The following is a 21371-nucleotide window of genomic DNA, read 5'->3' as shown; positions in this document are numbered from 1 at the left end:
GGCAAAACTAGAAATCCATATGCAGTAAAATGAAACTAAACCCCTATCTCTCACCTTGCACAAAACTCAACTCAAAATGGATTAAGGGTCTAGGAATTAGACCTGAGACCCTGCACCACATAGAAGAAAAAGTAGGCCCAATCTCCATCACATTGGCTTAGGACCAGACTTCCTTAACAAGACTCCCATAGTGCAAGAAATCAAAGCAAGAATCAATAAGTGGGATGGATTTAAACTGAAAAGCTTTTTCTCAGCAAAAGAATCAATCAATAAGGTGAATAGAGAGCCCAGGAGTGGGAGAAAATCTTTTGCACACACTTCAGAGTATTAAACTTTTAAAAACATGTATTCCGTATGATCGGCATATTATGAACCATACATATTAGATCGCAGAATTCGGTCGGTTGGTTCTCTCCTTCACACACACACGCACTGCTGTGGAACCACAGTGCAATCAGGGCAGCAAAGCGCCTGTCACCTCAGCAGTCTCCGCTCCTGCAGAACCCTTCTCGCCCCTGGCAGGTCGTCCTGCACGTCCTCCCCCTGCCCCATCACCAGCCACAAATCTGGTTAGTACACTGTGAACTAGTTTGCTTTTTCTGCAGTTTTACGTTGCCAAATTATAGAGTGTGTGTACTCTGTGTCTGCTTCTTCATCTTGGCATGACTGTGAGATCCCTCTCACTCGAGATCCCTCTCACTCGAGATCCCTCTCACTCGGTGCACTGGCTTCGAGATCCGTGTGTGTCGCTCGGTGCACTGCCTGGCCACCCTTCTTGTTGCTGAGTCCTGTCCTGCTGTGTGCATGTCCAGCACCCGTCCCTTTGCCTGTTGCTGAGTCTGGCTGTGTCCAGGTGCTGACTGGGGCAGGTCGAGTTGGCATGGGCACTCACGTCACGTGGCGTGGACACTTGCCTTCCTTCCTGTGGGGCGGGGGTACCTAGGAGTGAGTCAGTGATGTGCTTCTGTAGCTGCACGAGGACTGGCCACAGCAGCTGTGCCGTGGCGTCTGGCAGGAGTAAATGGGAGTGGGTTCCTGGAGTGTGGCGCCTTAGGCGTCTGGCCTGGCTTCAGGGGCCCGGCTCCCGTGTTCGAGTGATGCCGCGCTCGGGGTGCCTGTTTGTATGTGTGCATCTTCTCTCAGTCCCAGCTCTTCATCATGGCATGATCAGCTGGTGGCATTTCTTAAATGAGTTCTGAAAGTTCTTGGTACATTCTGGGTACGAATTCCTTATCCTGCGTGCAGTGGGGAAGCGTTCTTTCCCAGTCTGCGAAGTCTTTGATCTGCGGACAGAAGGCCTCAGCCTTGACGTGGACAGACTGTCCCATTTCCTTGATGGGTGGTGTTTTGGGTTCTGGTCCTGTGGATTCCCTTTTCTTCTTGAAACCCTAGCAGTTTATTTATAAAGTGTTTTGTGTGTTTCCTCTTACGTTTCTAATATATGTAGTAGATGCATTTAATATCATGTCCATTATGCTGCTAGATCAAAAAGTGCAGTGACTAATAGATTTATGTTTGAAAAGTTTATTAGTGTGTATCGTGTTTTTTTTTTTTTTTTTTTTTTTTTTTTTTTTGTGGCGGTGCTGGGGATTGAACCCAGAGCCTTGTGCATGCAAGGCAAGCACTCTACCAACTGAGCTATGTCCACAGCCCTACTTTGTATCTTTAAAGGAATCTCAATTTCTCATTCTTTTTGACCCATCAAGGTCTTTGTAATATGTAGTCTATTATCTGTATTTTTGTAAGCAAGCAGTTATAGGTTATTTGTAATGTATCAGTAAGTTAAAAATGATTAAGGTCAATAAATAAAAAATTCAAAAGATAATATATGACTAATCACATTTAATTTAATGCTTTATAATATTATTATAATTAGGATGTAAATAAATTGAGTAGTTTGCAGCAGCTATACAGAAACTTAAAAGATACTGTTATTTTAATAGCCATTTCTATTTGCATGTTTAATTTCTGCCTTTTTTTTTTTTTTAAAGATCACAAAATTTGTCCAGGACAGACATAGAGCTAGAAGAAATAGACTTCGTAAAGATCAACTTAAGAAACTCCCTGTACATAAATTCAGGAAAGGTGAGTGCACGTCTTATCCTCTAAGTACGAGCGCTGGCTCCAGGGTGCGGGAGGCCACCCTCTTCCTCCTTGCCAGCGCCGCCTCTGCCTGATCCTGAGGAGACGGTGGCTCAGGGAGCGCTGGCGGGAGGTGGTCCTGCCCAGGTGCTTGGAAAGCGGGAGGGGCGCTCAGACCACAGAGTACGGAACGGCAGTGAACCGCCCGGAGTGCGTCTGACCACCCGTGGCTGCCACCAGCTCTACGCTGCGAAGGGCCAGGTGGTGGCCCTTTCCTCTCTTTCCTGTCACGTGCCGTCATACGTGGCATGGACGGAAACACAGGTGGCAGTTATGGCTCTGCTCACCCGTGTCCTCTCATCTAGCTGTCCCTTCCCCGTGGTGGGACGGAGCCGGGCTCCATGCTGAGAGCGGCCCAGGCAGGGCCCTTCTCTCCGGGGAGCTTGACACAGGCCGCGCTGTGGACCTGTGGCTGGTGCTTCCCAGACCTTTGCTGTTGTGCAGCAAGAACGTTCTGTTTTCTCTTTCAGCAGAGAGAGTGTAGGAATGAAGGGGAGAAACAGACGGTGGCATCAAAACGTTTCTGCAGAAGTTTTATTTTCCCAATAAAATGTTTTAAAGATATTTTTTATTGCAGTTGGACACAATGCCTTTTTATTTATTTGTTTCTTTTATGTGGTGCTGGGGATCAAACTCAGTGCCTCAATGTGCTAGGCAAACTCAACCACTGAGCTGCAGCCCAGCCCTAAAATGTTTTCTTACCATTTACAGTTACCATTATTTATTTAAAAAAAAATTAACAAGAAAAAGGAACGTCAGGTTAAAATGACCACGTAGACAAATACTTACGTGAAACTGTAGTGAACTGTGATTACAGAGGATGAATTGGGTATGACTTTATTCAGGTCATAATGTAATAAAAACTAGTTTTAGGAATCACTCATTAAAGCTCAATTTCGTTTATTTTTTGTGTTTCTTAAACCCAGAAAAAAACTCTTTTAAAGAGACAGTGTTAAGATTGCCTGGGTTGGGCTGGGGATGTGGCTCAGTGGGTAGAGTGCCTGCCTGGCAAGCACAAGGCCCTGGGTTCAATCCCCAGCACCGCAAAGAAGAGAAAAAAAAGATCGCCCTGGGTTAAAAAGACAGCCAGAGTTGGCTTTTCCCCTGAGAAAGGTGAGTAGCCCCGCAGAGCGTCCGACAGGAGAGACAACAGCCACGTTGATATTAAGAGGAGCTCTCTGTGCTGAGGAACAGACTTCAGAGGGTCAGAGCTGAAGCAGCCTCCAGTGACGTGCACGTGGCCTGGAGCAGAGCGGTGGCACTGAGGAGTGGAGACACTTCCTTTAGGATGTGCCGGGGATGGAGCCGCCGGGTCTGCTGAGGGACTGGCTGTGGGGCAGGAGAGGCCAGGATGGCCCCGCTGAGTGTGGTCTGAGCTGTGGGCAGGATGGACCTGCAAAGTAAGAAGGGCCCTTAGACAAAAGGCGGGATGGTCATTCTGGCAGAGCAGGTTTGGGGGATGTTGGGAGGGCGCTTTGGACGTGGGATTTCAGGTGTCCCCTCGTCAGTTCAGGTGAGTGTGGAGCGTAGGAAGGGGACAGAACGGGAAGTACGGGCATGAGAGGAGTTGAGCGTGAGGCTGCTTGAGATGAACGCGCGTGTGAGCACAGGGCGAATGATACTGAAGCCTGGGAAACCGGCAGTAAGAAGAGGAAGAGCCAGCAGCGGAGATGAGGAGTGACCGGTTAGGAGAAGGGTCACGGAGCATGGTTTCCCAGAAACCCCGTGGTGCAGATCTGTCGGGGAGCCAAGAGGGAGAAGCTGTCGGTGCTGGCCCGTCGACAGGAGCCAGGAACTGCAAGGACAACGCCGTCTTGGTGAGCAGTTGGACAGGAGTGGGCAGCCAACCTCGCTTTGCAGTCATGGCTGTGAACCGGTCAGTCAGTGCCGCCGAGTGTGTCTCTAGCAGTGTTCGTTTGTATAGAGACGTGTTCATCTTTATCAGCCCTTTTCTATTAAAATGCGAAGTACAGCAGATAGAAAGAATAGGAGGTAAGGTGTGTATTTCTGGAAACACCCACACGTCCATTAAGAAGTGGACATCCGCAGCACGCGGACCCCACACGCCCTGTTTGAGGTGCGCTCCTTCCTCCACGGGCAGTTCTGGCCTGGCTCGGGTGCTCTGTTCCTTGCCTCTCCTAGGTCTCACCACGTAGGTGTATGTACCCAAACAGATGCTTTAATGTTGCCTGTTATGAATTGTACTTTTTCTTCCCTCGTCCGTTAACATTTTTGGTCAGGTTGATCTCCCTTATTGCGTTTAGGTGTAGCTTATTCACTTAGTAGACATTTGAGTTCTCCTCAGTTTAAAGCCATTGTAGACCATGATTTTGAGAACATTTTGTACGTGTGTGCTGATCCACGTGCACCTGAATTTCTTGAGAGCAGGTAGAAGCACATTAGGTGGGTCTTGGCATGCGCCTGTCTTCAGCTTTATTTGGTATTGCACGTCACCTCCAGAGTCCCCACTCCCCCAGCACTATAGAGAAGTTCTGTTGTTCCGCGTGTTCACCCACATCGGGTCAACAGTCTCGATTTTAGCCACTCTGGTGGGTTGATAAGTATGTCTCCCGTGGCCTTGATTGACAGCTCCTTCTGGTGGACTGATAAAGATGTCTCATGTGGCCTTGATTGACACCTCCCGCGTGCCTGTGAGGGAAGTGTCTGCTCATTTTGTCCTGCCTGGGTCTTCACTTCCGTGGAACACCTGTCCATTTTTGTTCCACATGCTCCCCGCCCCTTTCTACCTTGGGGGGTTCTTTCTGTGTTCTTACACCCCTGGAGTTGCACAGGTGTGGTTCAGGTCTCCGTGTTCTAACTTTTGCTGGCTTGCAGCTTTCAAGGCCTGACGTTCTTGGCTTTCGTGGTAGTGTCCTTGTGCATTTTAAAGCACTCCTCTCCACTCAGACTTTATTTGGTACTGTCTCCTGAAAGCTTGTACTTTTACCTTTCATGTTGGGTCTTTAATTCACCTGAACTGATTGTATAAAATTGGAGTCCAATTTAAGTGGGTTTTTTTCCCCAATTTGATACTTTAACTTAAGGAGATCTGATTGTCCCAGAACTGTTGAGAATGCACTCTTGTTTGTTCCTGGACTCCCTGGTCTTACTGCTTACGCAGACATCATAGCACACTGCCTCCGTTGCAGCAGGTGTGAGTTACATCCCACAGAACTGGTCCCACCTCTGCCTCTGCAGCAATCTTCAGCTGTGCTTGACATCACACTTTGATGTAAAGTTAAAAATAGATTTGTCAAGTCCACCCTACTTCCAAACATCTCTATAACTTATTGTATTCATTTTTAAATGTAAAATACATATAACATAAAATCTGTTATTTTAACCATGTAAGTTTCACAGTTTTATTAAGCATATTGTTATGCAACCATCACCACATTCATCTCAAGAATTCTTCATCTTCCCAAGTTGAAATGCCACACCCATTAAACAGCCAGTCTCCACTTCCTCCTCCCACCAGTCCGTGGTAGCCCCATCCTGCTGTCTGTGAAGTTACCTCCCATGAGTCCAGCCAGTTTCTGACTTACTTCACTTAGCCTTATGTTCTCAGGGATCATGCATGTTGTATCATCTATCAGAATTTCTTTCCTTTTTTGCTGCCAAGTAATATTCCATTTTATGTTATTGCCACATTTTGTCTATGTATCCATTAGTGGACACTTGGGTTGTTTCAACCTTTTGACCATTTTAAATAATGGTACAGTGAACACTGGTGTAACAAGGTCTGTTCAGATCCCTGGGTTCAGCCCTCTGGGGCATAGTTCAGGAGTGGTGTTGCTGACCTGTGGGCAGCTGCTGCAGTCCCTGTGACTCACCTTCCCAGCAGCAGTGCCCGGGGTCCGAGCCTCTACACCTGTGTGCCCTGCGTTTGTTGTGGTCACAGTCAATAGTGGATGTGAAGTGGCATCTCATGACTTGGTTTGCAGTTCTCCAGTGATGAATGCTGAACATTTTCCTGCGCTTACTGGCTGTTTGGCGGGCCTTGAACTCGAAGTCCTCCTGCCTCAGCCTCCCCAGGAGCTGGGATCACAGTGTGTGCCACCGTACTCCAGATTTCCTCCTCTGATGGCTCTGCTGGGCCTCTGCACTGTGCCACTCAGGGCACCCTGGGCATTCTCACCCTGTGGGTGTCTTAGAGGAGAAGCTCTCCGTCTCGGTCGAGGACGATGACTGTGGGCTTTTGTCATGTTGAGGTGGTTTCCTTCTGTTCCTGGATTACGGAGTGTATTATGAAACGGGTGAATTTTATTTGCATCAGGTGAGATGGTTCTGTGGGTCTTGCCCTTCATCTTAACGTGGTGTATTACGTAGATTGATTTCCATACCTGAACCACCCCATTCCCGGAACAGATCCCACTTGGTCATGGTGTGTGATCCTTTTACTGTGTGTTGAATTCCACTTTCTCGTATCTCGCTGGGAATTTCTACATCAATATTTATAAGGAATGCTGGCCTGCAGTGTCCTTCCTTGCAGTTCTGTGCCAGGGTCGCGCGGACCTCGTAGGAGGAGCCTGGGCTGTTCCCTCCTCCGTTAGTCTTTGGAAGAGTGTGAGAAGGGTTGGCGTTAATGCTTTTTAAATGTGCCTCCCTGGTAAGGGACAGTACTTGTACCAGCTCAGTCTTAAATTCGTTGATCCTTCTGGGGCCGGACGTGTGCCTTGGAGACTGTCCACGCACGTGAGGCGACACCTGCCCACTGTCCCAGGTGGCCTTCTGTGCTGGCTGCCCAGCTGCCCGCAGTGGGGTGACCCGCCTCCCCACACGCTCTGCACGCCTTCGCACTGGCTCGCGACCGGCCTCTGCCTTCGCCCTTCAGCCTTGGCCACTCGTGCCGGGGTGGCCCTGGGTTTGCCATTGTTGATTTTGCTGGCCAGCTGATGGCTTCGCGGCACACGCCATCCTTTGTCCGTTTGCACGGTGTCTGCCTTAAAGTAGCAAGAACTCGTGCCGCCTTCAGCTTCTTTTTCCACTCCAGTCACTTGTCAACCATGCGTGCGCCTGGATCCGGGCTAGCCTGTGCGGACGCCTGGAATCGGTCTAACCTCGCTTATGCCGGGATCCGGGCTAACCTATGCTTATGCCCGGATGTGGTCTAACCTATGCGTGAGCCCAGATGTGGTCAGTTCTACTTGTGTGCCTGGATGTGGTCTAACCTATGTGTGTCCCCCACGTGGTCTAACTTGCTCCTGGATGTGGTCTAACCTACATGTATGCCTGGATGCAGTTCCTAATAGTATGTCTTGTGCTTTAATTCCTGTAGTTAGTCTGTGTCTTTGAATGGGTTTATGTACTACATTTACATTTAAAGTAATTTCTGACATAGACTTCTTATACTATTAATTCTTTTTCTGTCCTATAGCATTTTTCTCCTCCTGATATATTTCTCTTTGTTGTTTGTGATTTTATTTTTTGTAGTGACATCTTTTTGGTTCACTTCTCATTTTCTTTTGTGTATATTTTATACAGAATTTCTTTGTGGTTACCTTTGTATTATATAAAGTATCTTAAAGTTCTACTGATCTGTGTTAAAAAACTGATGAATTAACTTAAATCGTATGCTAAAATTTCTGCCTCTTCATATCACTGCCTGCCTTCTATTTTGTTATTGATGGCACAAATTATATTTTTGTTTTGTGTACATTAACATGGATTTACACTCTTCATGCGTTTAAGCACTGTCTGCCTTCTATTTTGTTAATGATGATACATTGTTTTTATTTTGTATTCATTAAAATAGATTCACAAATATTTTGATGCTTTTAAGTACTTATATACCAGATTTACAAGTAATGTAGTCACCTGCGTCAAATGGCACAGGATTGCTTGTCCACATGCTTTATCTTTATATGCGCATGTGGTTTTGCGTTCCTGTTCGTCATCCTTTCAGCTCAACTTGTGATATTCTCTCAGTGTTTCCGATAGGGGAGGGCTGGTGGCGATAAGCTCCCCCAGCATTTGTTCACCCGTGAAAGTCTTAACCTTCTGTCCTGAAGGATCCTGGTTGGTTGGGCCCCCACCCCATTCTTATTTTGATGTATCATCCTGCTCTCTTCTGGCCCCAGGTCTCTGCTGTAAGGTGTCTGATAGTCTCATGGAAGCTTTCTTGTGTGTGGTGTTGCTTTTCTTTTGCTCTCAGGATTCTCCGTCACTCTTGTAACAGTTGATTGTGATGTGTCTTAACATAGATGTTCAGATTTTGTCTGTTTGGAGTTCTCTGAGATTACTGAATCTGGATGTCCACATCTCTCCTTCAGTTTGGGAACTTCTCACTCACTATTCATTCAGATGGTCCTCTGCACCCTGCTTTGCTGCTTCTCCTGAGGGTCCCGTGCTGACATGCTCTTCTGTTGGGTGGTGTTCCCTCGATTCTCCTCTATTCTGCCTCTCCTCCTCTGCCTCAGTGATTTCGAGTGTTGATCTTCAAGTGCACGGATGCATTCTCCTGGTCAAGCCTTTTGTCAAGTCCCTCCATGAATTTTTCAATTCAATTATTATATTCTTTAGTTCCGAAATTTGTTTGGTCCTTCTTCATAGTTTCTAGCTCTTGTTGATATTCTCTATTTTTTTGGATAAAGACAGGTTGTGTTAAGTAGATTTTCTTCTTGTTAATGCATCCTTTTCTGATTTTGGTTTTCTGTGTTCTTTTAATTCACTGAGTATCCTTACGACAGTAACTTTGGATTCTTTATCTGGCAGGTCACATGTCTCTACATCATTAAGTTCCGTTTCTGGACATTTTTGTTCCTTTAATGAATCATGGCTATTTCTTTGTGTGTCTTGTGTTTTTGGGATTGGGACATTTGAAGAATCAACCTTCTCTTCCAGACTTGGTGACCTCGTTTCATATAGGAGGACTTTCTCTGGTTATCCTGGCTAAGGATTCTGGAAACATCTCTAAACTTTTATGGGCATGCGTCCTCTTTGGAGTGGTGTATGGAGCCTGTCTGAAGGGGTCTGTCAGCTGCTCCTTAGACTCTTTTCCTGGTGTCCTGCTGTGACACTGCAGATGGATGGAGAGCTGATTCTTTTCCAGGACCCTGAACCTGGTACCCATTTCCTGGTTTTTTGTTATTGTTGTTGTTTGTTTATCATTTTGTTTTTTGGATTTTGTTTTGTTTTGTTTTGTATTTTTTCTCCAGCCTTAGGTGGAACCGGATAGCTTGGGGTTGGGGGTAGTGGAGTTGGGTATTTCCTTTCCCAACTAGAGGGCTAGAACGGGCGAGCTGGCCGGAGGTGTATATTCTTCTTCTTTCCCCAGATCCAAACTTCAGGAGGTCATGGGCTGGTGACCCGTTTCTCTGGAAGGCGGCCTGCCTTTTCAGATCACGACACTCCCCCCTCCGCTCCTCGTGGGATCCTGGGAGGGTTTTTCCGGTGCAGCCCCACGGGTAAAATGTAGGAAGGCTTTGGTAAAATGCCCTGAGCATTTTACCTCTGACTCGTCCGCACTGAGACTCTGACACTTCTGAGTCACTGCTCGGCTTTTCCACAGTACTGGGAAAATCTCTGTGAGTTGTGAGTCTCAGTATCTGCCTGTTCCTCGGTTTTGGGGACAGTGGTTGACCCTGTGGCTCCCCTTCTTTACTTCCCTGGTAAACCTAAGACAAGTTGATTTTTCAGGTTGTTCAGCCCTTTACTTGTGACTGAGTGGTACCAAGTTCCTCAGGCACTTTACCAGAAACCCTGCCCAGCATCTCTGCAGAGCTTTCTGCTCCACAAAGTTGGGGTTCTATTTATTTGTCAGTCTGACCAGTTTGGGGTGCAGTGGTTTCCTCTGGGGCCTTGGTTCTCTGAACTGTTTACTTGCAGTCTCTCAGCTTTTTGCCTAGGGTAGGATGGGTGTGGAGACTTCCGTGCCGTGCAGAGACCTGAGCCCCCTCCCCTTTTCCCCTTTAGGGAATGCTCTTACTTTCTGGCATGACAAGATGCTCATCTTACATTTTCTCGCTGCAGTCCTGAAATCAGCATTTGTCTGAGGAGCCCAAGTTCTTCTTAGTGGGAATAGTATCAGGAACTAAGGTCTGATGCCAGCTCTGGTCACCAGTGCCTAGGGTATGTCTGCTCCTTGGCCTCTGTAGGGGCAGGGCAGGAGGTTCGTGAATGCATGTAAATACACACACACACCTATATGTAGCACATGTACACAAACACACTTTAAAACAGTGACCCACACTGTTCTAGGTGCACTGTGCTCCCTGAACAGGAGATCTCAGAGTGGGTGTAAACGAAGAACAGACTGTCATATTTTAGGTTGTGTATAAAATTTCCCAAAAGACACCATGATGATGTTTCTGTGAATACTGAATTCATAGAGCCAGCTTAGAAAACATCTTCCTCTAATGCACCTTCCTGTGAATTCCTGATACATAATAAAATGAGGTGGACCTCATTTTAAAATCATTAGTCTACACCTTGAAGATACTTTTCTTTTCATAGGATCATTTTTAATTCCTAAAAAACATTGATGCCTAGTATGGCACATAGTATGAACTCAAATATTTGCTTACTTGCTCCAAATTAGACTCAGTCAAAATCCATTTAAATTCAGTTACACTGGCCCCAAGATATCACTGACCCTTACTGGCACTTTGCGAGTTGCAGACCTTCGGGCGTGCTCGCTGATGGCAGATCGTCCCTGCTCCGCACACAGACACATGTGAGACCCCCACCCACAGACCCAGCCCTGCTCCGCACACAGACACGTGTGAGACCCCCACCCACAGACCCAGCCCTGCTCCGCACACAGATCCACGTGTAAGACCCCCACCCACAGACCTGGCACCGCTCCACTACAAGCTGAGGCAGAGTGGGCGGGCCAGTCACCGGCGGGCGGCAGTCGGACCCAGTGTGCGCAGGGCCCTCTGACTACGCCGTGAAGAGGCTGGGGTAAAACTCATTTCCACGTGGACACAGAATTGGAGATCATTTAAATTTTAGAATCTCTAGTCATTTCTCTGCCCCAAACTTTCAGCTCGATGGATTTCGCACCCCTGCCCTCCTGGGGCCACCCTGGCAGGGTGGAAGTCAGAGGCCCACACTGTGCAGGGTGGGGCCTGTGGAAACCGGGCTGGTCACCCGGCCCCTGTGCAAGGTCCCTACTGTCAGGAAGGCAGCGCTCAGAGCTCCGCGCCTCGGCTGCAGCAGGCAGCCTGCGGTGTGGACGTGGACGGGGAGGCTGCAGGCCCGCAGTGTCTCCTCAGGCACCGCGACCTCGCCTGGCGGCAGATAGAAACCTGTGCGGGGGAGGCGGCGCTGCGGCCTGTGGATCTGCCTGATGGTGCACTCGGAGCAGAGGTGTTCTGGACACCTCTGCCACACAGCCTGTGCAGAGCGCAGCCAAGTGCCGGGCGGACCCCCACGTCGTCGCAAGGAGGTGGCACAGAGGGGCGGGCTGTTTAGACGAGGGACCGACAGGGCACCAGTCCCAGGCAGTGGGTGTGCCTTGCCGGGACCCTGGCCGGTGCGGGTCTCCAGAAGACATGGAGACACTGGGGAAATTCAGAGTCTGCTTTGGGAACTGGATATCAGATCGTTATTCACGTCGTTAGGCTGACAGTAGCATGGTGGTCATGCTGTTTTAACGTCCTTATGTCTCAGAGATACAGTGGCTTTTAATTTCTTCAGGGAAACAAAGTGCAGGAAGGCGGACCTATTGAGAATGATGGGATGCTGAGACTCGCCTGGTGGGTGATGGTACGTGACAGGGATAATGGGAGATTATATTTTTGTGTATGTTTGAAATTTTCTCCAAGAGAGTGATAGACAACACCTGCTCTCGCTGGCCCTCATTTCCAAGTAGCAATCCGGAAGTCAGTGAAGACACGGCTGCGTCACAGCGCTCCCCGGGCCTCCCCTCAGGCCCGCAGCAGCTCCAGGAGCCGCAGGAGCCACTGTCCTCTCTCCTGCCTGTTCCCAGTCCCCTCCTGTCGCAGACCCACTTCAGCACTCACCACACTGCACCACAGCTGCGTCCACAGGGGGCCGGGAGGCATACGAGTCGTCCTGTGGACCCCATAGCAGAGAGTTCCCCAGCAGCTGGTCTTCACAGGTAAGTGTTCTCTGAGGACAGTGGAGTGGAATGTGCACGGGATTTGGAACCACAGGACTTTGTCTACGACTGATTAAACGTGGCCTCCAGCAAGCCAGCTCATCAGCCTCTCTGATCATCTCTGCCCTAAGCATCTCTCTAAGGTCTGAGAAGAAAGTCCTGCAAGTGGCTTTTCAAATGCAAGTTATTCTTGCAGCCCAAAACCCAGGTCTCATTCCTTGAGAGCCACAAAATCTTTGAAATCCCGAGGGCCAAGTCACATCTTCAGGATGTCTTGTCGTCTTCGGAAGAGGAGATCTGAAGACGTCGCATGGTCTGCACGTGTCCTGGTCGCTCAGAATCGATCCTTCAGCTGCGGGCCTTGTGTGGCGTGCTTCTCCTTTTCACACAGTGCCTCACCTGGCTGCTTTATCTGTGACCTGTTTTCTATGTTGTTTAAGTTTTCCTCAAAAAGCCGGTGTCATCACCAGTCCACACTGAAGTGTTCGCAAAGTTAGGTACAGCTTTTTCCAGAAAGAGGAAGGGCAGGTCGTGGCCCGGAGTCTCCGTCGTTTTCTGCTTCAGTGGGGTCATTTCCTCGTGCAGCTTGTTGCCCTCAGGGATTCCTGCTTGGAGGCCGCCTCTACCTGGAGGCCGCCTCTACCTGGGGGCCTTTGGGTGAGGGGAGCACGCTCAGGAGCCTGCTGGGCTGGGGACCCTCCTGGCCTCCCAGGCTGGAGGCGCCTGGCGGCTGTGACCCTTGGGCTCACTGCTTATGCTAATAGCAGACTTTCTAGGCTGTCTGTGCGGCAGGCCCAGGTCTGCAGGGCCTCTTCCTGTGGTGTTTCCCGGGCCCTCCCGCTAAGCCTGTTCCCTGTGTCCAGTGGACCTCCGTGCCTGTAACCCGTAGCCTGCTAATCTGGAACATCCCAGACCGTCTCCCTAGCCCGAGTGGGTGGAGAGCTCACTGTTACCTTCAGCAGAGTAGCCTGCTAGGGAGGGCGTGAGCACGCGTTTTACACAACCCTGGGACTCCCGGCCTGGCCCTTCTCACGCCCCCACCTCACTGCTGCTTCCCTCCCTTGGTCCTAAGTTCCACCCTGAGCTACTTCCTGTGCCAAGTTGATTACCTTGGTGTAGTTTCTTGGCTTTTAGTTACTTTTAAGCTCTGCTTTAGTCCAGTTCATGGCACCCAGCAGGCACTTCGTCCATATTTGTCGAGTACATGAATCCGTGTGTATCTATCACTGTAATGGACACTTCCTGAAACTAACTGCCTGAAAGTTCAAATCTTCTAGCAGTATCTAAGAATCATTCTACATTAACAAGGCAAATTACCCATTCATATTTCTGCTTTCATTACCTGTCAGACCTTATGTTAGTTTTCTGTTGCTGTAACAAAATACCTCAGATAATCAATTTAAAAAGAGGAAAGGTTTATTTAGGCTCACAACTTGAGAGGTTATAGTCCATAGTCAGTTGGTCACATTGTTTGGGCTTTGAAACAAGGCAGCATATCATAGGAGTGTGTGATGGAGTAAGCAGCTCGCCTCATGGTGGCCAGGCAGCAGAGAGAGGGGACAGACTGGCACCCTATGATCCCCTCGCCTGTGTGCCCAAGTCCCCCACTTCCCAGCAGACCCTACCACCTCCAGATGTTTCCATGCTGGGCGAGGCTGCAGCACAGCCCTGGGAGAGCATCCAAGGTCCACCCTCTCCTGCACCCTGTGCTCACGTTTATTGGGGTCTTAGTATCATCTTATCAATTTGTGTGCACTGTTTAAAAGGAAAATTAGTGTTTGATTTTCTTTATAATCACCTTTGCTACAGAGACAGGTGTACTAAATACTAGACCACTCTAATCAACAGGCAGAAATCATCTAGAAGCAATTTGGCTTCATGCAAAAATAATGCAGGTCTCTTGCCCCAGGTGTACCTGAAGCTGAGCAGGCCTCTTATTTAACCTCATGTATATGAAGCAAAAGCAAAAAAATACCGGATTAGAGTGCACTCGCATTTCAGGGCATATACGATCTAAGTGTCTGCAGGTCCACTGTAGAAGTTCTAGAAGTGTTCTACACCCTTTCTCAGGGGCCTGAAAAAGAACAGTGGAAAACAAATAGTGAAGCTCCGTGCTCACTCAAGCCGGTGCTTTTTAGGACTTAAGGTCTGGTACATTGTTTACCATCTAAAATTCCATTAACTTGATTTGTCTCTTCAGGATGATGTCAGATTTTTGAATTTATTTGATCCTCTATTCAGAAATACTTCAGGTACAGCTGTAGTTTTTCTGCATAAATCATGCAATCAAGTTAGAACCAATTGAAAGTAATACAGAAAGATTGTTTAAAATACAGGGAAAAGCTTTTTTAAAAAAGACTACCCAAAATCAAATTTGGCCAAAGCCGATATCTGTGAGTAGACTTGGATTTATATAGGTTTCTCTAGGGCCTGCAAGGCAATCATTTTTATTCTTATTCCCAATTAGTGAAATAGCTGTCTGACACAGTTTCCCAAAAGGCTGCTCACACAGTGCCCTCTCCTTCCGTGGACTCTTCCCGGTGGTTTCTTTTCCAGCACACGCACTATCTGAAGTTCCACCATCAGAATATATAAGACATATCTGACCCCAAGTTCAAGTTGCAGGATGGAGCTGTTCTTTCATAGCCTCCTAGAAAGGCGTGCGACAGTATAAACCGTGGGCGATTGGCGTGAAAACAGTCTCCCTTCTCCAGGTAAATGTCTGGCTTCTAGTTGGAAATATTTCCATTTCTAAGTAAATAGGTGACCTTTGAAGAGTATCTCTAAGAACTGAGGTTCCCAGGGAAATCTTCACCTGTGGCCAGAGTGCTGAGCACATCTCGGGAGACCGTGCACCGTGGTGCCAGAGACCTCGCGTGGACTGAGTCCCACAGCCTGACTGGGCTGTGCGACCTGGGGCAGGTCTGTGACCCTTGCAGAGACCTGGCCAGCATCACCCCTGGTTTCAGCCATGTCACCAGCGCCTGCCACTTGCAGGAGCCCGAGACAGCAGCAGTGCTGCCAAAACAGTGACCCGCCAAGATCACCAGGGAAGGGTCCCTGTCTTCAAGACTCAGCCATCGCATTTCTGCACTTGGAAAATGTCTGTAGTCACAAACAGGTCGCTGGAGATCCAGTAAGTCTGAGGTACCTGTATTTCTGTTTCATGTTTGTGGTGGTTGTGATATTGTCACGTAAAACCAAAGGGCTGTATTCAGGGACAGCACCGATGGGACGCAGCCCCCGGCCCTCCTGTCCTGGTGGTCTTCGTCCGCGGCGCCTCGGAAGCGTTGGCCCTGCCTGACAGCATGCACGCGGACGTACCATGCCTGGCACACATGGAGTGCACAGACTTTTAGGCAGTGTTCTGAAACAGCTTCCCGATACCTTCCTCATGACTCATCATCGTTCTCTGAATAGCTCTTGTGCAGACTGGCCTCCTGAGTTTGCTGCATTTCCCCACCTCTCCCCACAGGGCTGGGTACCTCACCCTTTTCCTAACGGGAAGCCCCGGCTTTCCCTTGACAGCCCCTCAACCCAGCCGCCCATGAAGCAGTTGGGTCCCTGAAATACAAATGATAAAACGTAGATGCCACACCTGACATTTTAAGTTACCAGGAATTTTTCTTGCTAGTTCACATACTGGAATTTTCTAAGACAACACATGTAGCAAGATCCTTACCTCAGAGATTGGAAAATGGCAGCCTGGCGTCATATAGCAGAGTGCATAAAAGTGGGGCAGGGCTTTGCTTTTAAAGTTCTCACTTCAGTCCAGTCAAGAAACACTTGATATTTTGTAACTATTCAACTACCTTTATTCTAAGCTTAAAAGTAAATATTTGTTTTTGTTTTTTCTTTTTTGCTCTGAGCTTGAAAATAATCAGGAAAAATGCTCAAAAAAACTGACTTTGAAAGTGTTTTATCCTGTTGTTTTGTTCGGATTTCTTGGGAACTGGTATAGAGGAGAGGAGAATAGAGTATAAAATTCATTTACTTTTATTTGCTTGAAAAAGATACTGTTTTTTACTGGCAGGTGCATGAACAAGTGACAAGACCCTTTCTCAATGACAATGATTTTTGCTTTGAAGCTTATAAATCCAGTGATACATCTTTCCTGGGCATATCTATGATACGTGTTAAATCATTCTCTCTCGTGAAGCCGCCAAGCACTCGTCCTGAATGTTCACCTTTTCCTGCTTGCTTTGGGGAAACCTCTTTGCCGACTCAGTGCCCGGACTGGTTTGTGGTAGAGTCGAGCAGTCAGGTTCTGCATCATTCGTCTGCACTGTGACGAGGTTATCTCGCTGCCGGGTTTGTCATCTTTAGACATGTGATTCTTCTTCCTGCGTCTGACGTGAAGTGCAAATGTTTAAACCCACCAAACCGACTTTCCCACTTGTTCCAAGGCTGGAAGAAGGCCAGTGAGGACTGGGCAGAGGACTGGTGGGAAGCCAGGGGCCGGGGTCAGGTCCTGGACAGCCACCGGAGCTCAGGGTTCATCCTTGACAGAAAAATCACATGGGGCAGGAGCAGAAGGGAGGCCAGTGAGGAGGCTCTTGGGGAAATCCAGGCTGTGGGGCCAGAGTCATTGTGGAGGCAGAGACAGGGACGGGTCAGGGTGAGTTTGCAGATGCAGGCTCACAGGAGTTGATGACAGACTGCAGGCCCAGGGGGCAGGCCTCGAGGACACGCCCAGGCTCGGAGGCCACCACAGGGCTGCCGGGTCTCGGTGTGACTCCACTCTGGTGGGCCAGCGCTTTTGCTACACCCGAGGAGCCAGTTTGCGAGTTGAAATGTAGAGGAGAAACCAGGCAAAAACAGGTGAGGGGAATCAAAGTCCCGTCCACCCCTATGCTGTGACGTAGCACCCCCAGATGGACGAGACTTGGTCAGGAGACGCTTTGGAAACTATTCAAGTACTGCTGCCGGAGACATTCCAGATAGAAACGTTTCCCTGTTGCTTCCCCTGAAGAGACGTTATCTCCCAGCTTGTGTGTATTATACCGAGTAACGAGTCAGCCGAACTTCGTTAGCCTGGAGGGGAGGACATCAGGATTCCCAGCTCTGCACTGCTGGCTCTTTAGTTTGGGGTGATTTTGGGGGGGGGGGCTTCCCCCCTGCCCCAGGGCAGTGGGGAGGGGCCCAGTACCCTGTAGCATGTTTAGCAGCATCGCTGGGTCACAAGAGGCCAGCTGTGAAGATCAAGAACCTCAGGGCAGCACGGGACACTTGGGGACAATCCAGTTGAGAACCACAGGCTTACACCAAGCAACAGAACTTTCTAGCATGATGCCAGGAGAGCAAAGCGGCACTTACTGTGGGCTTGTCGGTTCTTTTATCTGGTACTCCCAGAGCAAGTAGGAAATTTTAATCTGCTATCAGTGGAAAGAATACATAAATGCTCCAAATTCATCTTTAACTTAAATGTAAACAAATCCATGTAGCAGTCATTTGATCTTGGCCCGCAGCCTCTTGTGGGCCCATAACTGGGTTTCTGAATCCTTGGTATGCAATGCACTCCTTGGTCTTCTCAGTTTCTGGCACTTTTAAGTGGAACAAAAATTGGATTTTGTCATCATTCTTGGGTTGTATTGATACACAACATTTTCCATACCTAATTAACCATGGCTGGCTGAGGGCGAGGCATGGCAGGAGTAATCAGCTGAGTGTTTGTAATGCGTTCAACCCAGCTTTCAATAAAACCAGAAGTCTTTCATACTCACAGGTCAAGGACTACTGCATATTTAACTTACATAATTTGTGTTAAGTACAACAAAAAGATTGAGTGCCCATTGCCACTGGCTCATTGTTAGCTGACCATCTGGGACAGGAGTGGAGAGCTGGGGGTCCTGCAGCCTGCGTATACCACGCGACCCGTACTGTTGGAGGTGGCTGCGGGGCACTGTGTGCCAGCACCAGGAGCTGTACCCGTGGGCTCTCACCTCACAACTACCCTAGGTCAGCCTGTCGGCACTGTGGCTTTGCCCCTGACAAAACTGAAACATAGGATAAGTGTCTTACAGAAGGCCACGAAACTAGCAAACCTGACCGCACAGGCTGGGACTAGGCTGCAGTCCACTCGTCATCCCAGGGCCCTGGGCTGCAGTCCGCCCGTCATCCCAGGGCACTGGGCTGCAGTCCGCCCGTCATCCCAGGGCACTGGGCTGCAGTCCGCCCGTCATCATAGGGCACTGGGCTGCAGTCCACTCGTCATCATAGGGCACTGGGCTGCAGTCCGCCCGTCATCATAGGGCACTGGGCTGCAGTCCGCCCGTCATCATAGGGCACTGGGCTGCAGTCCGCCCGTCATCCCAGGGCACTGGGCTGCAGTCCGCCCATCATCCCAGGGCACTGGGCTGCAGTCCACCCGTCATCCCAGAGCACTGGGCTGCAGTCTGCCCGTCATCCCAGGGCACTGGGCTGCAGTCCACTCGTCATCATAGGGCACTGGGCTGCAGTCTGCCCGTCATCATAGGGCACTGGGCTGCAGTCTGCCCGTCATCATAGGGCACTGGGCTGTAGTCTGCCCGTCATCCCAGGACACTGGGCTGCAGTCCGCCCGTCATCATAGGGCACACCCCTCCGTCTTGACTGTCATCTTCACAGCAACTGTTTTGGCCAGAACACAGACCAGCCTAAGTGCATCACTTCGAGCTATTCAGTGCCTGTGTGTCTCACTGACCATTCACAGCTCAAGGCTGATGCTGAACTTTTCTCTCACTCAGGCCCATCTGGGAATCCAAGCTGTTCCCCTACCTCAGTCCCTTTAACCACATCAGGTTTTAAGTCATTTTCCCCCACAAGGTGATGAGAACATGGGTCATAGTTCACTTCTTAATATATTCGAGTCCGAGTCAGCAGATCATTTGCATCGCCCTTCGTGGGATCGGCCCTGGAGGCCATCAGGGTTGGTGGTGACGAGAGCCGCCCCACCAGTTCTAGCAAGGCTGACCGCACTCTCGCTTGCAAGAGACGGATCTGATAGTTGATGAAATAGCACGGGACCAGACCACAGGTTCAGGACAATGAAACGCATGAGGTGCTCCACTTAGGAATCCTCCTGGAGAGTTTTTAAATGACTGGAGGACATGGAACCACCACCTCTTTTATGAGTCATGTTCATCCAGGCTATCCAGACAATGGCTGGTTCTGCTCTCTTGGGTTGTTTCCCTGTGTGGACAGGCAGTGAATTGGACTATATCTCGTTCCCTGTGACTTTTACAAGTTTTTACCTAGCAAACATTCATGTAATGGGGAATCCTGAATTGAAAGCAGTCACTGAGGTGTCTAAACCTCTATTAACTGAAAACCTGAGTTAAAAACAATTTAAAAGTATTGATTTAAAAACTTGCACTTTCTTTAAATATATAATTTGAACTCTAAAAAGAGCTATGAATTAATAAACTTGAGTGTAAAGGTAATAAATTCAACAGTAAAACAATTAAAACAGCAGTGATATTAGTAATGAATATCACTTATTGAACACCTATGTGCCTGCTTCTTGGCTCATTCCATCCTCAACCCTGAGACAGGTAAGATCCTTTTACAGCTTAAGCATGGATGTCAAAGGCTGAGCATGTGCCAGACACTACAGACCTGGTGAATGCTGGGGTCTGAAGCTCTGTGTCTCATTTCAAACCTGTTATTACTAATGTATTAAATACGTTTTAATGTTTCCTTTTTAATTTGAAAAAAAAAAAAAATGACCCAGCACTAGGAGTGTATGTAGCTCAATGGTAAAGTGCGTGCCTAGCATGTGTGAGGTCCTGGGTTCAGTCCCTGGCATTGCAAAAATTAAATGACCCCAGACTGTGAGAAATTTAAGTAGTGAAACTTTGTTCTTCAGCATAAAATATTTCAAAATGGCATTTGAAAAGTTGTCTAACATCCTAATGTACTTATGAATCTTACTAAAATCCTTTGCAGATAATTATGGTAAAATGTGACAGCATTTTCAATTGGCTGTTTCAGGTAGAAGGTTAACTACTTATAACGCCAGATCCTTGAAGCATTGAATAGCTAAGTAGCTCCCTAAAGTATGACGAAAAAACAAGCAAACAAGCACAAGGCATCAAAGATGGGCAGGCAGTCAGAGGGCACTTGAAGTGACCATGGGAAACGTAACACGTGAAAAGTCTGAGGAGCTCAGAGACCCTCCACACATCCTAACCGATGCTCTCGCGTTACAGGAGATGAGTACGACGTGTGCGCCATTTGTCTGGATGAGTACGAAGATGGGGACAAGCTCAGAGTCCTGCCCTGTTCCCATGGTATGGGTGATCAATGCTCTAAACTTAGAGAATCATTTTATATTTGGGTTCAGTATCACAGGGGGGAGTTGTTGGTGCATGCGACTCTGCACCGGTTAGTGGTCCCCTTGAAGGAGAGGGTGCATTCACTCCCCTCTCTCGTCCCTGCGTGATGGGCGGGGACCACAGCACCGAGCACACAGGACGGGAGGCTGGATGGCGTTCCCGGCCACAGCATACTTACCAAACGCCTTATTTTGCTTCAACAGCTTACCATTGCAAATGCGTAGACCCTTGGCTGACCAAAACCAAAAAAACCTGTCCAGTCTGCAAGCAGAAAGTCGTTCCTTCTCAAGGAGATTCAGACTCTGACACGGACAGCAGCCGAGAAAACGAGGTGTCAGAACACACCCCTCTGCTGAGACCTCTGGCTTCTGTCAGTGCCCAGTCCTTCGGGGCTTTGTCAGAATCCCACTCCCACCAGAACCTGACCGAGTCTTCAGACTACGAGGAAGAGGACAGCGAAGACACGGACAGCAGTGACGCCGACCGCGAGGCCCCCGCGCACAGCGTCGTGGTGCAGCTGCAGGCTGGCAGTGAGCGGGACCTCAGCCTGGCCAACACCGTCTGACCGTTTCCGAGTGTTCACTTAGGTGTGTGATTTGATCCTGCCCCTTCAGAGGTCTCTGTAGAGTCGGCTTATTTCTAGCATTCTGCTTTCATCCGATGACGAAACCGGCTTTGGATCGGTACCTACCTGCAGGAGCGGGCTTCATCTCACTGTAACAGACTGGTGCTGGCCCTCAGGCATCAAACGAGCTCGTTGGGGACGAAACCTAGCCAGAACATTTAAAAACCTCACCATAGCTTGCAGTTAAGACATAGACCGCAGCGCGCGGATGTTTTGTGCTTTA

General features: G+C 48.8%; 1 protein-coding gene across 4 annotated transcripts in view; it reads left to right on the top strand.

Annotated features, from left to right (window-relative positions):
• Nucleotides 1-21093, top strand: part of RNF13 (ring finger protein 13) — a 123548-nt gene extending 102455 nt beyond the window's left edge. For all 4 annotated transcript variants that reach the window (XM_079100963.1, XM_079100961.1, XM_079100962.1 and 1 more), the window contains 3 exons: nucleotides 1992-2085; nucleotides 20398-20478; nucleotides 20727-21093. In XM_079100963.1, the coding sequence (XP_078957089.1) occupies nucleotides 1992-2085; nucleotides 20398-20478; nucleotides 20727-21088 (537 nt within the window). In that variant the 3' untranslated portion in view covers nucleotides 21089-21093. The remainder of the gene's footprint in view (nucleotides 1-1991; nucleotides 2086-20397; nucleotides 20479-20726) is intronic.
• The last annotated feature ends 278 nt before the right edge of the window (nucleotides 21094-21371 follow it).

Source organism: Sciurus vulgaris (genome assembly GCF_902686455.1).
Source record: "Sciurus vulgaris genome assembly, chromosome: 10".
Classification (NCBI taxonomy): Eukaryota; Metazoa; Chordata; class Mammalia; order Rodentia; family Sciuridae; genus Sciurus; species Sciurus vulgaris.
Note: the sequence above shows the minus strand (reverse complement) of the source record. Positions and strands in the feature narration are given on the sequence as shown.